The 17,373-nt window shown below is 37.1% G+C and overlaps 1 protein-coding gene across 1 annotated transcript in view; it reads left to right on the top strand.

Moving 5' to 3' along the window:
• Positions 1–17,373, top strand: part of ZMPSTE24 (zinc metallopeptidase STE24) — a 38,326-nt gene that overhangs the window by 5,443 nt on the left and 15,510 nt on the right. Inside the window, exons 3-7 of the mRNA XM_074376733.1 lie at positions 4,102–4,188; positions 9,142–9,258; positions 9,683–9,835; positions 10,933–11,074; positions 15,886–16,070. Coding sequence (XP_074232834.1) covers positions 4,102–4,188; positions 9,142–9,258; positions 9,683–9,835; positions 10,933–11,074; positions 15,886–16,070 — 684 coding nt within the window. The remainder of the gene's footprint in view (positions 1–4,101; positions 4,189–9,141; positions 9,259–9,682; positions 9,836–10,932; positions 11,075–15,885; positions 16,071–17,373) is intronic.

Here is a 17,373-nt window from a genome sequence, read left to right as displayed (position 1 = left end):
TTTCACAGCAAAATTGCCTTACAGCTATTTAGTTATGCTGTGAAGATGTTCGCAGCAGACATGTCTAAGGCGAAGAAGCATATGGTGAAAATAATTGAGATCGGCTACCATAATTGTTTCATCAGTTAAAGAGAAGAAACTGGCTATTTTTGTTAAGTGATTACAGAATTGTTTAGCTAGTCACAAAATTTACATTGACTAGTAAGACTAGTGTGGTTAGAACCAAATTATTAGAAACCTTTCTCATTTCCTCAAGGTAATGGAAAATGGCAAAAATTCTGGAAGTGTTAAATCTTGGTATTTTAGAAAAATTAATAAATGGTTTGAAAAATAAAATTGCATTGCCTTTTGGGGTACACAGTGTTTGCTGGTAATTAGTCTTTTCAATATTGATTTTTTAAATTATATTTTTACTAGTCCAAGCTAGGTTTAGTTCCTGAGATATTGAAGATTAGTATTAAAACTCTGTGCCTTCCAGCCAAGCCAGGAAAGTTAGCATTAATGTGGATTATATTTGGCTTTGGTAATTTATCTGAAACATTTCTTCTATTAGAGTCAGGGCCCAAATAGGAAATCAGCCTTCAGAGAGAGATGGAAGTAGAGGTGGTGAATTCAGACACTGTCCTCATTCTTCATTGATGTTTGATTCTTTGAAGTTCTTTTGCTTACCCCCACAAGGCCATTGTAAATGGCAGGAGAAATATTTACAGTCTTCTTTGTTGTCTCTGGTAAACAGTTCCAGGAAAGATAGGGTGATAGCTTGGTTATTACAATTGGGACCATGAGAATGGTTCAGTTTTTGCAGGAGATGATGGAGGTAGGCAGGGTCCATGTAGAGAATGGGAGCTTTGTAATGTGTTGTGGCTCAAACTAGAAGCAGTACTGATGGGCTAAAGTCAGGAAGAGTAATGGTCATCATCATGATAATTGTATGGGTAGTGATTTTCCCTTCATGCATTGTTTTTTTTTTTAATTGAAGTTTAGTTGATTTACAGTGTTGTGTTTCAGGTGTACAGAAAAATGATTTAGGTATACATATATCTGTATATATATAGACATTTTTTTCAAATTCTTTTCCATTATAGGTTATTAGAAGATATTGAATGTAGTTCCCTGTGGTATATAATAGGCCCTTGTTGTCTATTTTATATACAGTAGTGTGTATTTGTTAGTCCCAAACTCCTAATTTGTTCCTCCCCCCCTTCCCCTTAGATAACCATAAATTTGTTTTCTATGTCTGTGAGTCATATGTTGTTTTTATATTTATTGTTTTTTGATGTTTACAACAGTGCTCTGAGGTAGAAAGTAAAGGCATTATTATTTCCTTTTTATGGATGAGAAAGCAAAGGTCAGAGGAATTAAATAACGAGCCCGTATAATGGTCAGGTGACACTAATAAATGGGAGAACTGGGTTCAAACTCTGCTTTTCTGAGTCTTCAAAATTACATTGAAGAAACCATTCTTGAAACTCTAAGGACTACAACCTGAATGTGCTAGATTTATCCTTGGGAATTAGTAAGCTACATTTACCATCAGTTAGGAAGCATTTTGTGTTACTTTGAAATCCTTTTCTATTTGAAAACAAGTTCATTAATTCATTCATTAAAGTTAATTGGAATCATACAATATATAGCCTTTTCACATTAGCTTCTTTCACTTAGTAATATGTATTTAAGATTCTTCCAGGTCTTTTCATGACTTGATTATATATATTCTTTTTGAAAAAAATGCTCTGTTATAATTCCTCTGTCTTGGTCACAAAGAACAAGTACAAAGATTAATTTAGGCTTTTTTTTTTTTTGCTATGGTACTTCCTACCTGAGGGAACATAAGAGGCCTGTGTGACCAGTTACAGATGCCACTGTTCACACAGATGTGACAGAGCACCCAGAGATAAAGTGTGCCCCCTCTCCGAGACCGACTTTCCTGATATCTCATAGGTGTCAATAAAGAACCTTCTCAAGAAATGAAATGGCCGGAGAGTAAAGTAGAGCAGAGGAGAAAAGTTCAAATTGTAGCTTCTCCAATTTCTGCTGGTTTCTGGGTGAGCAGTTTAGATTCTCTGAGTCTCTTTTTATCTCCTCTGTAAGCTGAGAGGTAGATTGATGTTAAACTATATTTCTTATGGTTTGTGGCAAGGACTAGGTGATAACATAATGTAAGTGAAGCGGTTAGTACAGTGCTCAGTGCATAGCAATTACTTAGTCATTGGGTCTTCTGGGGCAAGTTACTTTAACTTCTCTGAGTTTCAGTCGCCTTATCTATAAAATACAGATGACTGTGCTCCCTGACCTGCCTGCTTTTCAAGTAAAATAATATATGCAGAAGCACTGGACTTGTTTTTGTTGGCATCATTAGCTCCTTCTACAGGACATCCTATCCAACAGAGAGACTTTACTGTTCACTGTGTTTTGTTTTTTATTCCCCAAAGCATGCTAAACAAAGTTTACAGTAGTAGTTTCCAAATGCATTCATGAATGTGCTCAGAGTTCATATTAAAGTTACCCTTGATGCTTACTTAAAAGCTGGACTTTTAATAATAGGTATTCCAGCCTTTCCCCAAAAGGATTATAAATCCTTAATTCTGCATTATTTATTAGTATTGAGAATAGCATGAAGGAAATGCCATCCCAAGTCAATTAGTTCAACAAGTGGAGCATATACCGCATACAGTGGTGCCAAAGCATGTCTACTGGGAAAACAGTTCACATCCAAGATTGAGCCAGGTATAGTAAAGTTGAAATAGCAGGATGTAGAGTTAAGGGGTGGGGGGACTTTAAAAAAGCAGTTTATTAAAACAACAATTTTCAAACTTTATGTGCATCAGATTTAACTGGAGACTGACTGCCAGCCCCTCTTGCGGTTTCTGATTTAGTAGTCCTGGGGTGGAGCCTGAGGCTCTGCACCTCTAACAGATTCCCAGGCAATGCTGCCGCTGCTGTCCACAGAGACCATATTTAAGACCCATGGTATTATATCCACCCTGCATACTGGTAAAAACCTAAAAGATGAATAGCACCAAGTGTGGGTGAGACTGTGAGGAAACAGGAATGCTCAAGCACTGCTGTTAGGACTGTAATTTGGTATAAATGCTTTAGAGAACAAACTGATACTACCAAATAAAGTTAAAACTCACATGTATGGATCTACAGAGATGTGTAAAAAGCAAGCTGTAGAAAGATAAATACAACATGATGCCATTTATACATATTCTTTAAAAGCATGTATAATCCACTGTATTATTTATGGGTACACATATAAAAGTGGAAAGTAGATTGCAAGGACACCTATGAAATATATGACAGTGCCCAAAAGCCACAAGGGCCCACGTCTGAACCAATGGGAACATTGTGCTTCTAACCAAGTAGTGTGACTGACATTGTGTTCCTAGGCTCCACAGGTGAAGAAACAATACATTGACTCCTCTTGGCAAAATGATTCTACAAACTTAGTATCTGTTGTGGGAAGTCGTGTTTTGTAAGCATGTATTCTTTTTACATTTTAAGAGCTGCTCCCTTACTCATTGTCTTGTTGGTTTGGTGAATATCTGTGTTCACTTTATCTGCCCAACGGTGCTGAGAAAGGGGTCTTCTATGAAACCCTGACTCCTACCTCAAGACTCACTTTTTCCTTACTCAAAGAAGGCTCAGATAGCTTGACTCTTTACTTAAACCAATACTAATACTCTGTCCTGACTGGAGAGGGCTGTTTCCTTTCAAGGAAAGCCAGTTATGGAGCCAGAAATCCTGGCTCAAAATCCATTTCTGTCATTACCTGAGGAATTTTGGACAAGTTGCTTAGCCTTTCTAAGCTCATTTCCTGATTCTTAAAGCCTTTGTTGTGTTCTTTTGGCAAAAGTTGTGTTTTTTTCCCTAAACAGCTTTACTGAGTTATAATTCACATACTATACAATGCATCCAAATAAAATGTACAGGAAAAGCCTTTTAACAGTCTAAACTTAGTATCTCAATTGGCTTGTATTCATCTAAGTGTATATTTTATCCTAAATAAGATAGGTCTCTCTTTTTTCCAGTAACATACTCTCATATAATAGTTTCTAGTACTGCTCAGATGTGACCAATATGTACTTTGTTTTATAGCTTATCCTTCTCTTTGGAGGAATCCCTTATCTCTGGAGACTTTCTGGACGATTCTGTGGCTATGCTGGCTTTGGACCAGAATATGAGGTATGTGATTCATTAGTGTATATTTGTCGGTCTTTGGCCAGCTTTATACTAGTTAATTTTTTGGCTCCTACTGTCATGAGGCTTCTTTGTCTGCACCGTTCTTATCCACCCATGCTGTGTTAGGACAATGCAGGTTACTATAGCAAACCCCAGAATTGCAGTGGCTTATCACAATAGTTTATTTCTCAATTACATAATAGCCCAGTGTGAGTATTTTGGGTGCCAGCAGGTGACATCCTTTTACATGGTAAGCCAGAGACCCAGTCTCTTCTTCTATAGCTCTGCCATCCTGTAAGGGCCCCTAAGTTCTCTGCATCCAATAGGCAGATGGAATGAGAGGGTAGAAAAAGTGCATCCTCTTCTTAACTCCCTTGGCTTTGGAGTGATACCTGTCCTTTGCATTCACATTTTGTTGGTGAACCAGTCCTTTAGTCTCAGATGAAAGGGAACTGGATAATGTAGTCTCTGGTTAGGCAGCTGCTTCTTGGGAATAACTCTATGCAATGAAAGGGGAAGAATGAATTTTGTTGAACCCACGCTAATTAGATACCTTGTGCCACACGTGCTTAGCAGATACTTTAAACAGAGACAGAGAGTGTATCTCCTGGAGTCTCCACTGAGCTGCTTGAGTTGACTCCTCAGTCTTCCAGGAGTTCCAGCTGTTGGAATCAAAGCCTTAGACCTGAGACTTCCCGCCTGTAATGGATGCTGAGACACTGCTTTTGACTTTTCCTTGGAAATTGCCAAGTCTCTTCTCTCCTTCCTGATTATTTGAAATGAAGGATCTCTTCTATATTGATAGGCACCTTGGGCTTTAACTCAGCTCATCCTGTGTCTCTTTTCTGTATATCTTTTTCTAAAGCAGCCAAACTCTTTTAAGACGTCTTCTTCCTGTGATATCTCTGTGTCTTCATGGTCTTGGACCTGACCCGCCATATGCGCTGTTACATATTACTTGCATGTTCTCTGCATTGTTTCATAAACGATTTAAAGTGATGTCATATAAACATTATGTCTGGCTCCTACTTCCGTTCCCATCTTAAATGTCACTTTCTCAGAAAGGCCTTCCCTGACCACCCGCATTTAAAATAACATACCTCTGTCACTCTTTAGTGAAGCACATCACCTTATTTTCTTTATTAAGGCACTTATCACTATCTGTATTTATCTTGTTTATTTGTTTACTTTTTATCTATCACCCTGATAGGCTCTAAGGGGGCAGAGACCTTATATATTTTCTTTACTGCTATGTCACTTGTGCCTGGAACAAGGCTAGTCATGGGGTAGGTACTCCATAAATATTTTTTGAACTGATGAACCCAATCTGTATACATACATATTCAAAATATTCCGTACCTTAATGGGTCGTATTTTATATAAAGTTCTGAGAAACCATGTTTGCATTTAACAATGTTTTAGAGCTCTCTTGCTGTCTGTTTATATAGATTTCTGGTTTCTTTGATGGCTGCATGTACTGGCAGTCCTCATTGGCACAGTTCTGACAGACACAGATTTCAGATGCCATGGTTTGTTAAATAACAACAGTCCCTCAACAACATGGTTCACATTTCAGTTATCACGGTATGTTATGTAAATAACTGTATGAAGTACAAACTTCCTTGCTAGCTCTTCAGGCCACATATCACTGTAAATAACCGATGCTCATACAGTGACCAATCGCGTCACCTTTTTCAAAGTCTGTCAGTGATTGGTGACTGCACATCTGCTAGTCAGTGATTCAGAATGTGCAGTTGTCTCCCTTCTGGTCTCCCAGCTATAAATCCACATGACATTTTACAAAAATGGATCACTGAAAGAGGGAATTGGCCAATAAAGATGAAAATATAGCAAAGAAATGAACGATGATAACACTGGAAGTGAAATTCAAATCTAATGTACATGGTATAGAGGAAATAGCTGACCAAATTCCCACCTAAAACAGCCTTTTTGTTTTATGTTTTTCACAGTGCACTACAATACCCTTTTCCTACATCCTCACCAATATTTATTATATTTGTGATCTTTTTGTTTTTGCCAGCCGGACAGGGAAAAAGTATTATGTGCTGTTATTTCATATAACTTACTGTCGAATGGAAAAGTCAGTTATGAAGCAACATAAGTAAATAAGAGTGTGTGTGAATATTCATATAGATTTTTTATAAAACTAGTGTCCTAATAATGAACATTTAGATTGGTTCAGTTTTTCTTAATTGCGTATAGTGGTGCTCATGGAGAATATTTCAGAAGATTACAGATGAGCAAAGTCTAGATTTTCAAAAGGAGAAACTGGTAGATTCTGTGCAGAATGCTAAACTTGATATCACTGCCTTATCAAAATCCTTCAGTGAATTATTGAAGAAGAGATTTATGAACTTTTAAAAGAAGAATAGAACACAGTTATAATCCCAGAGCAGTTTGTGAGGGACACATGATAAAACATTTTATAGTTAATCTGAAGACTAAAGACGAAAGAATGGCCAGAAAAATTCTGAATATGTAAAATAATGAGTGGTAACTTTTACTCTTAGATATTAAAAATGTATTCTAAAGCTTAAACAGTGTATTGGTGCCAGAAATAGGCCTAAGTATATGTAATCTTGTTATATGATAAAAGTGACACTTCAGATCAGTGAAGAAGGTGTAAGTTATGACTTTCCTTAGGCTAACTGAGAAAAAATAAATTCCTATTTTATATCCTCTAAGAAAAAGAAAGACTTGGGGTGGGGGTGGGGAGGGTATAGCTCAATGGAAGAGTGTGTGCTTAGCATGCATGAGATCCTGGGTTTAATCCCCAGTACCTCCATTAAGAAAAGAAAAAAAAAAAGCCTAATTACTTCCCTCTACCGGAAAAAAAAAAAAAAAAAAAAAGCTAAAAGAAAAAGAAAGACTTAGATGAACTGAATATTTAAATATAAACAAAGAAATCTCAAAAGTACTAAAACAAAGAGACCATAAATTTTAAAATAATGTAGAAATTTTAAAAGCATAACACCAAACGTAGAAACCAAGAAGATAAAATTTGGTAGATTTACATTTAAAGTTTTTCTGTGGGAAAACCTGGTATTAACAAATTTAAAAGGCAAAGCACAAACTGAGGGAAAATTGCCACATGTGACTGATTAAGAATTAATATATTTTGGGGGAGGGTATAGCTCAAGTGGTAGAGCATATGCTTAGCATGCATGAGGTTCTGGGTTCAATCCCCAGCACCTCCTCTAAAAATAACTAAACCTAATTACCTCCCCTACTCCTGCCAAAATGAAATAATTAAATAATACAATGATAAATAAACAAAATATTTTTTAAAAAAATTAATGTATTTCATAAAGAACTCTTTATAGAAAGAACTCCTTAGAAAAAATTGAGTACCTCAATAGAAAAATGGGCAAAGGCAGAAAATCATACAATTACTGAACACATGAAAAATAGAAATCCGTAGTGACAATCAAAGAAATGTATTTTTAATACAACAGTTAAGTATCTCAGAGTTGTGCTTGTTTGTTTTGGCCTATCATGTCAGATTGGGGAAAAAAATTAAAAGAATGATAGGACACAATTGGTGAGGGATATGGAAATAGTCTCATGCTCCTAGCAGACTGAAAACTAGTATAGTTTTTCTAGAGGGCAGCTTGGAAGTAGGTATAAAAAATCTTTACAGAGTTTGACCCCAGACCTTTCAGTTTTATGAATTTGTGGGGAGTGAATGAAAGGGGTTCGTTGTAGCATTGGAATGAATGTTCTGATGGAAATAGCCTAGGTGTCCACATATACAGTGCAATACTCTAGAGTCATTAGAAGTCAGTGAAGAAGTAAACCTGTATTTCTTGATATGGAAAGATGTTCATGATATGTTATGTGAGACGAGCAGGTATTCAAACAGCCTGTACAATATGGTTGTGTTTTTGGAAGATGGGATGCCAATTCAGTAGTCTTGAGGAAGGTCCTGGACTCTGTTTTTTAAAAAGTTTCTCATTTCCCATTTGGGGACAAGTGCTGGAAAACACCCTGTATGTTGTAGCCAGACAGATCTCCTTTCTTCTTCTCCTCTCCCTCTGCCTGTATTTAGAAACATATTGGCTGCATCTTTGCTACCAAATCAAGTATGTTTTGGTGGAGTACTCACATTTACCTTAAAAGAATTCAGTTTTACCCTGGGGAGTGAGAGAGAGAGAGACAGCGTGGTGAGGGGTGGGGAGAAGGGTTCTATTTGCCTTGTTGCCCTTTCCCCCTCCCCACAGCTCCCTTCATACTAATTAGTCCTTGTCCTCCACTATCATAGAAAAACTAAGGAAAAGTGAGGCAGTTCTTGACTTTTAATCTCCTAAGGACCTGTTATACAGGAAATTAAAGTAATTCTTGGGGATAATTTCCTCTATTGTATTTTGGCTCTGTGAAAATTTTAGCACACTCTGCCCCACCTGTGCTGACCCAGTTTTTTTGGTGCTCCATTCTTAGTTTCTCTGCCTGTTCCCAACCAGCCCATCATCTTGTCATCTTCCACTTTCAGGGCACTCTTTTCTCTCTCCTTGCTTTTGCAAATTGGGTGAAATTACTCCTTGCCTCTTTTCTCCTGTTTCACTAATTTAGCTCTTTCTTCAGTGTGGCATCCCAGGTCTCTAGTGTTGTAAGCCTTCCTTGAATTCCCCAGCATATGTGCCTGTCTCTCATTTTTGAGTTCTTTAATCATTTTTTGTCTAAATGACTTCAGGTAACTTTCATAAAGTGCCCGTGTGGTAAAAGAGGAAGTTTTATTGCCTCCCTATCTTGCAAATAAACTCAGAGGGTAGAGGTGATGTTTCAGATCTTGTCTTATTACCCACAGAATTAAACGGATTGCTTGCGTTATATATAGTAAGTACTCAGCAAATACTCATCGACTTGTTCCCTAATAATTCATTTGAAGAATGAATTAATATTACACTATAAAAACTACTATTTTCTTCCTGTGTTTAGATCACTCAGTCCTTGGTGTTTCTGCTGTTGGCTACACTTTTCAGTGCATTGACTGGTTTGCCATGGAGTCTTTATAATACTTTTGTGATAGAAGAAAGACATGGTTTCAATCAACAGGTAAAATAGAGAATGCAAATGTTCTGTTTTATATGTGAAGATCTTTTGTCCTCTGCTGGTAGTAAAAAAATCAAAAATTATAAAAACAAAATTTGCTAGTTTAGAGTATGAACTGATCGAGGAAAATGAACTGCAGATACAGTGAAAATTATAAAGTCTTGCCATAAACTCCTCTAGCATTAATGTCTAGTGTTTCTTCAGCTAATAACATTTAAATGAGTTTATTTTAAATTCTAAAATGCAAGACCTTTACTTATTGTCTTAGGCTACTTGTTGCCATATAATCTCACTGCCTTTTAATTTTAAAAATTGCTTTAATAATGTATCCTTTCTATTCATTTGTTATTTTAAAAGCAGTTTCTCAGTTTCTTTTTTTTTTTTTTTCAGTTTCTCAGTTTCTTATGATGATCTTTTCTTTCTTCAGACTTTAGGGTTCTTCATGAAAGATGCAATCAAGAAATTCATTGTGACTCAATGCATTTTATTACCTGTGTCTTCACTTCTACTTTACATTATTAAAATTGGTGGTGACTATTTTTTTATTTATGCCTGGCTGTTTACGTTAGTTGTATCTCTGGTAAGTGAAATCTTTGTCTCAGTTTTCTTTTACAAAAAGTTCCTTGGTGAGATAACTGTGATTTAATCTTCATTAGCATCTAAACAGTTCTTAAGAAGCAGAAGAAATATAAATAGAAGCTTATATAAATTACTCTTTTGATTTCTGCTTTTAGGTATAGAAGTAGGAGAGTTGACTCTGACTATAGATTTTCTTCTTCTTATACTGACTCTTATAGATCCTAGAAGCTAAAAGTCATCAAAATGTCAAACTTAGTCATCATTCCGGTGGCAACTCACAAAGGCATAGTTCAAAACTGCCTGAAAATTGCATCATTAAAAGTAACTAAAAACTAGCTTCTAGCTGCTCCCTCATTATCCCTTCCTCACATCTTCTTTTCCTCTCCTCTTTTCCATATTCTTAACTGCTTCACAACACAAACTCTACAACACAATCAAAATGGTCTGTTCACAGCCCCTAGAAAATACCACCTCTCAGCTCTACAACTGCACTGATTATGAGGTTTCTTTTAGTCTGAATTACACGTGGTGTGAGCATGTGTGCTTCACGTCCCACTGGTGGGAACATGACCAGAAAATGGCTGCTAGTTGGATTTACAAATATATGTTGTATGGCAAATTGAAGTGAGAGGAGAGAGAGCAGAGGAAATGCTCCCAAAATGCTTAAAGTGCTGTTTCAACCCAAGTGTACAGTTGTGAACGCCAGGTCACCAGTGTTAGCAAACAAACCAAAACAGTCAAGATCTAGTAATTCTTTTTTTAGCAAAGTCTTCAGGCCTATTATGATTACCCCAAAAGGCAGAATTCCAAGTTATGATGGACTTATGAAGTGTCAGAAATCCCCAAGGTAGTTTTGAATGGACCATTTGGCTTTTCAGTCATTACCATCTAGGGACTCCTTATTTTGATTTGGTCCATCAAACAGGTATTGAGTGCTTGCTCTCTGTTACTATTTAGGAATAGGAATACCAGAGCAAATCAGGTAAGGTCCCTTTTCTCAGGGCTGGGATCACATAGCTGTTTTAATATTGAATCTGTATAATGAGTAGTTTCTCTGTAAGAATATATTCATAGGTTGTTCTCACATTTGCTTTTCAGGTGCTTGTCACCATCTATGCTGATTACATTGCCCCTTTATTTGACAAATTCACACCTCTGCCTGAGGGAAAGCTCAAACAAGAAATTGAAGTCATGGCAAAGAGTATTGACTTCCCTTTGACTAAGGTGTATGTTGTTGAAGGTAAGGCTCCGTGAGGTAAGAAGATTTTATTTGAGTGATTTGTTTTATTTGAGTGCTTTATTCTTAAAACTTTAATAAAAGAACAAATCAGTTGGGTTTGGGAGGTTTTTTTGTTGTTGTTATTTAACGATTAGGATTTTATATTTTGGCTTTTTAAGATATATAAGAATTGATGACATAGCCCCAGGATAGCACCTGGTGGCCTGATGCTAAATCCTGCTCTTGTGTGCAGCTGTGTTTGGTTGGCATTACAGTACTGTTTTCAGCTCTGGGCCAAGGCCTCCCTGTTATGTCATATGAGACTGATTTATTCACTTCTGTTACCTGCCTGGCTCCTTTAGGTAACTGAGTTGGACTTTTGCTTAGTCAGATTCCATTTGGCCCTGATTTGGGGACTCAAAACGGAACCAATGCTATTGACTTTGTCTCCCCCAAGAAAACTCCCAGTGTCCTGCAGGACTCTGATTTCGCCTGCAGATAAACCAAAACTGTAGTACCATTAGGTACTTCAGGTTAGTTATACTCTGCTTTTGTGATGATTGCTTTTGAGAGTTAAGCTATCTGTTCCCTTACATGAGACTCCTAAAGTCTCAAGAAAGCTGACAAAGATGCAAAGAAAAACTGTGCAGAACCATGACTTTCAGAATCTATAAATTAAAACCCATGTGAATGAACGAGCCCGGTTCTGCCTCCACCACTCACCAGCTGTGGAATCCTGGACAAGTCACTTTGCCCCTCAGGGTCTCAGTTTTGCTTTCTCTAAACAATAGTATGGCAAATGTTTTCTCTAAAGAGCTAGATAGTCAATATTTTAGGCTTTGCAGGTCACATGGTCCCTGCTGCAGCTATTCAACTCTGCCGAGATAATACAAAAGCAGCCATAGATATTATATAAACAAATGAGCATGGCTGTGTTCTAATAAAACTTTATTTATAAAAATAAGTGGCTGATTTGATTTGACCTGCAAGCCATACTTTGCCTGTCCCTTCTCTAAACTAAAAAATTATCATTGAGAAGCAGCTATAGTGGGTGAAGGAATAGAAACTGAGAAGTAATTGTAGGGTCAGGGGAGAACAGAGATGGTCACAACTGGAGAGAATGAATTAACAGCAACTAGAAGAGTAGAGAAATCTCAGACATTTGATGGCCAACTAAAGGCACAATTGCAACATGTCTGTGGGGAAATGGTAGAAAAATAAGCCAATTCATACTACTACTTTACCCTCTGATATCACTTCTCTTTTAATTGATAGCACACTGATCAGTATAGTAGAGCACTCTGCGAGGGGCTGTTACTGAAGGGGCAACCTAAGTTGCTAATGTTACAATCAGGTAACATGAATGCTAATGCTATGACAATAGAGGTAATTGAGAAGCTGTGTGACATATACCATCAACGCTACATGTTTTAGGTGAAACAGTCAGGGAAGGCTTTATGGAGGGTGATAACATGAGCTGGGAGTTCATGGAAAGTCAAGATTTGTGCAGGTGGAGGGTAACATTTTAGAGTTCAGACTGTGGAGCCAGTAGACTTGGGTTTAAATTCTAGTTCTAGCACAAATTACCTGAGTTACTTTGGGCAACTTACCTCGGCTAAACTGAAGTTACTCATCTGTAATGTATGTTCTTTTGTTGTTGTTAATAATGGTAACAATCCTCAAAAATATTTTGAATGAATGAATATTGTTACTAACAATAACAACACACATTATGGATTTGTAAATCGAAAGGGAAAAACCAAGTGAAAAACCAAGACGCCTGCTCTCAAAAAATATCAGACAGCAAGTACTGCACAGAGTATTAAACTAGTCTGAAGTGATGAGGAATGGCTGAGTAGAGACTTTAGGTCATCAGAGAAGACCTCTCTGAGCAAATGAATTTAAGCTGAGATCTGAAGAAATGAGCCATCCATGCTGAGATCAGTGGGAAGACCTTCCAGAGCTTTGTATGTTTTCTGTTTCAATAAACAGAAAAAAGTCTAGTGTGGCTACAACATAGCAGGAAGTTGTTAACAACATGAAATCTGAGACGTAGGCAAGAGTCACCCCACATAGGCCTTTGTAAATCAGAGTAAGGAGCTTGGATTTTACTTTAAGTCAGGGGGGAAGCTATGGAAGGTTTTAGACTGGAAAGTAACTTGGCCTGGTTTGTGCTTTTTACATACCTTGGGTTGCTATTTAGAGAACAGATAGTAGGAAAGGCAAGAGGCTGGTGCAGTTCAGGAGAAGATAATGGTGGCTTAGACTAGGATAGTAGTAATTGATGTGGAGAAGCAGATGTATTAGGGCTACATTTTAGAGGTAGAGTTGATGGAATTTGCTACTAAATGGCATGTAAAGGAAGAAGGGTTAGAAAGAAGAGACATCAAAAATAAAGACCTAGATTTCTGGACTAAGCAGTTGGATAAATGGTAGGTTACTGAGATGAGGGGGGGAAAAACAACTGGGAAAAGAGCAGGTTTGTGAGGGTTTGAGTTCTGTTGGGTGTATTAAATTTTGAGATACCTATTGAACATTGTTCTAGTGTTCTACCAGCAAAGTTGGTTGCAGGTCAGACATAGAAACCAATTGTGGCTGATTTAATCAGAAAATTCCTTATTTGATAATTCACAAAGTCACCAGGAAAGTTAAGTTCACCAAACTTGGGAAGTGAGCTCTCCATGGGGAGACTGGGTTCTCAGAATCTCTCTGCAGGATCCAGTCTTGTGAGGACACTGCTGTTGGCTTCTGCTGTTGGATTCAGCAGCTTGTACCCGTAACAGCCCTTCCACTAACACCTGCAGAATTAATTCCTCACTGCCCTGCTTATTTGTGTAATTAGCTAACTATTCAGAGTCCCCAATGGGTGTATCTGATCGACTGAGCCAGGGCACTGGGCTAGCTGCCAGGAGTACTGGGGAAGCAGATATCTAGCTTTTTAGATTTCTCAAACAAGAAGCAGTCTGTTACAAGACCTGCATGGTGTGAAATTCTGTAAACTCTGCAGGAGGAAGTACTGATCAGGGAAGAAACTTCATGGAAGAATATAAACAGCAAATGTGCGCTATAGACATCCATGTAGAGATGTTGGCAGCTGGATACATAAATCCGGAGTTCTAGGGAGAGGTCAGGGCTAGAAATATTGATATGAGAGTATCTGACACATAGATGGTGTTTGATGCCTTAGATGAGGGTATTTAGAGAAGAGAAGGGGGCTCAGGTCAGAGTCAGTAGAGGAAGAAGAGCCATTAAAGGAGGCTGAGCAGGAGAGACCATTGAGGAAGGAAGAAGACCAAGAGAAGATGGTGTTTCTTTTAAGACAGGAGAAGAAAGTGTTTCAAGGAGGGAGCAGTCAACTGTATCAAATGCTGCTGAGAGGTTAAAATCAGACAATAGAAAGGAAAGATGAAGACACAGCTGGCAGTGCCTTACAATTGCATAGAACATTTTTGTTTTCAGAGTTCTCAGGTACATTACTTCATACCTCAAGTTGGTACCATTAATTCATTCAGTAAGCAAGCATTATTGAATAAATCTTACATGCCAGACACAGTGATAAAAAAAGCTTGTGGTCTAGTGCAGGGACTCAAACTTTAGTGAGTATAAGAATTCGCTGGAGAGTTTGTTAAAAGACAGATTCTTCATGTCCATTTCCTGACATTCTGACTTAATGGGTGTTTCTAGTATTTGCTTCTAACCAGTGCCTGTAGGTGGTTTTGGTGTAGGTATTCTTCGGGCTGCACACATTGAGATACTTGGAGCAGTGGGAGATACTAAGATGTTAATTAGTTTTATTTATCTGACTGCTTCCATAGATAACTTCAGGCAGCTTCTAAGAAATATTTTAAAATTAATTTAAAAATTAGAGTGAGAACAGATAGAAATGAGATAGAATTGTAAGATCCAGATACACAGCTTACCAGATCTGAAGATCCTATATTGTTGACAAAATTGGTCCACTTGTTTGGCTCTTAACTTCCCAGCAATCAAACCAAAAAGTGCTATCCTCACATCCTAACCAGGAAAATAAAGCTTAATGAAATTAAGAAAATCCCTTACATTTACACAACTAATACATGGCAGAGCCAAGATTTAAACCCAAAGTCTGTTCTTAACTACTAAATTCCCTGCACATGGTAGAACATTTAGAAAGTAAATAAAAAATATAAAAAAGATGATAAAAATCAACCATAGTTCAGCTACTGTTAGCCACTGTTAAAAATTCAGAATTTGTTTTCCAGTCTTTTTAAAAATAACTTTAATTTTTTTTTCTGATTATAGAAATGAGTATACTTACTTTAAAAGCCCTGGAGCAGAGAGAAAAGTACAAAAGAGGGAACAAATATCTGTATTTCTAAAAGCCAATGATAAACAGTTCAATATTTTAATATATTTCTTAATAGGCTTGTGTTTATGCTTTTCTATTTACATGTACATTTTTTTCATAACAATAATGGAACCTTATATACATGGAGTTTTATATCCTCAGTCTGTTGGTGAGCTTTTTCCTATCTTGTTAAAATTCCTCAAAAGTGTAATTTTTTTCTGGCTGCTTAAAATTCCATTTCATAGCTTTACCATAGTTTAATCATTCACAACTATTGGATATTTAGATTTTATTTACTTGTTGCTGTGAAGCTGCAATGAGCATATATATTTGTTGTCAAGATACTTTCCACTGCCTGTGGTGATGTATGTTGATACAATATTCTTCAGGTATTAAACAATTTGCAAATGTTAATGTCCTTTCCAGTAATTTAGTTTCTACTCGTCTCTCCAAAGACCCCAGACTTTTTAATTATTTTCCATGCTTTGAACTGTCTTTTCCTTAGGATCTAAACGCTCTTCCCACAGCAATGCTTATTTTTATGGCTTCTTCAAGAACAAGCGAATAGTTTTGTTTGACACTCTACTAGAAGAGTATTCTGTACTAAACAAAGACATCCAGGAGGAGTCTGGCATGGAACCCCGCAATGATGGAGAAGGGGACAGTGAAGAAATAAAAGCTAAAGTTAAAGTGAGTTCTTCTTTTCCTCAGCGACCCTGGCTTAGTTTTTATAAACAGTTCCTGTGACAACTTAAAATAACATCAATTTCTATGTAGTGAGTGTTGAATTCAGGGAGACTATCAAATAAAAACACAATGGCCCATTTATAATTCTGGTATTTTGGGAGACAATATCACTATCATTACATGCTAACTACCTTGCAAGCTTTCACAGAATGTACACATTAAAATTATAAGGTAGGAAAATTCGTATGATTATAAGCTGTCTTTAAAACAGGGACTTTATGCCTGATATGTTTATGATCAAAGAATTCCCACAGGCAGGATAAGGAGGAGATAAACATCTAATTTTTAGCTTCACTGAGATGTAGTAATTATAGGCTTTGACAATGAAGAGACTTGAATTTGAATCCTGGTTCTGTCATTTAGTAGCTGTGCATCCTGGGGTATACCATGTAACTTGGTTAGTTTTCTTTTGTTTGTTTAACAAATATTTATGAAATGTAAACTCTGTGCTGAGACACTGTGCTTGGCACTAGAAATACAAAAATAAAGAGAGAAACCTTGCTTTCAAGGAGCTTATAGTCTAAAGGGGAGAAAGTCATACAATCACAGTCTAATATAGTAATTGCTACAGTGAAGCAATATATACTGGATGCAGTGAGAGCACAAGAGAATACATTTCTTAAATCTGACCTGAGAGTCTGAGAAAGCTTTTTCTGCATCTGCTCCTGGATGAGGTCAGCTGATGCTGATTAGCAAAATCTGAAGTATACCAATGGGGAAGAGGAAACAATGAGAAGAAAACAGTATATATTTAATAGAAACAGTTTCTAGTAGTTGTATGTATGATGGAATGTGCCATTGGCTTTGATGTCATTCAGAGATGATTTGGGAATCTGTGTAACTCTGGACAAGTAAGTTAGGCTCTCTGAAGACTTGATTTCTTAACTGAAAGTTGATGCCAGTGGGGTTTCTCACCTTGGCACTACTGACATCTTGGACCGGGTAATTTTTCGCTGTGGGAGGCTATCTTGTGCATTACAGGATGTTTAGCAACATCCTGGGCCTCTCCCCACTAGATGCCAGTATCAGTTCTTCCTTTTCCAACAATTGTAACAACCAAAAATGTCTTTAGACATTGCCAGATGTCCCTAGGGGTTGGAGGAAGGGGGCAAGATCACTCTTAGTTGAAAAATACTGAAATACTTTTTAGGGTTGTGAAGATTAAATGAGATAATATATGTGGAATACCTTGTATTCTATATACTTTAAGTACCAGAAAATAACTATTATCATTTGAGCATCTGTT

This window comes from Camelus bactrianus, chromosome 13, assembly GCF_048773025.1.
Source record: "Camelus bactrianus isolate YW-2024 breed Bactrian camel chromosome 13, ASM4877302v1, whole genome shotgun sequence".
In the NCBI taxonomy this organism is placed as follows: Eukaryota; Metazoa; Chordata; class Mammalia; order Artiodactyla; family Camelidae; genus Camelus; species Camelus bactrianus.
This window is presented reverse-complemented; position numbering and strand designations above follow the sequence as displayed.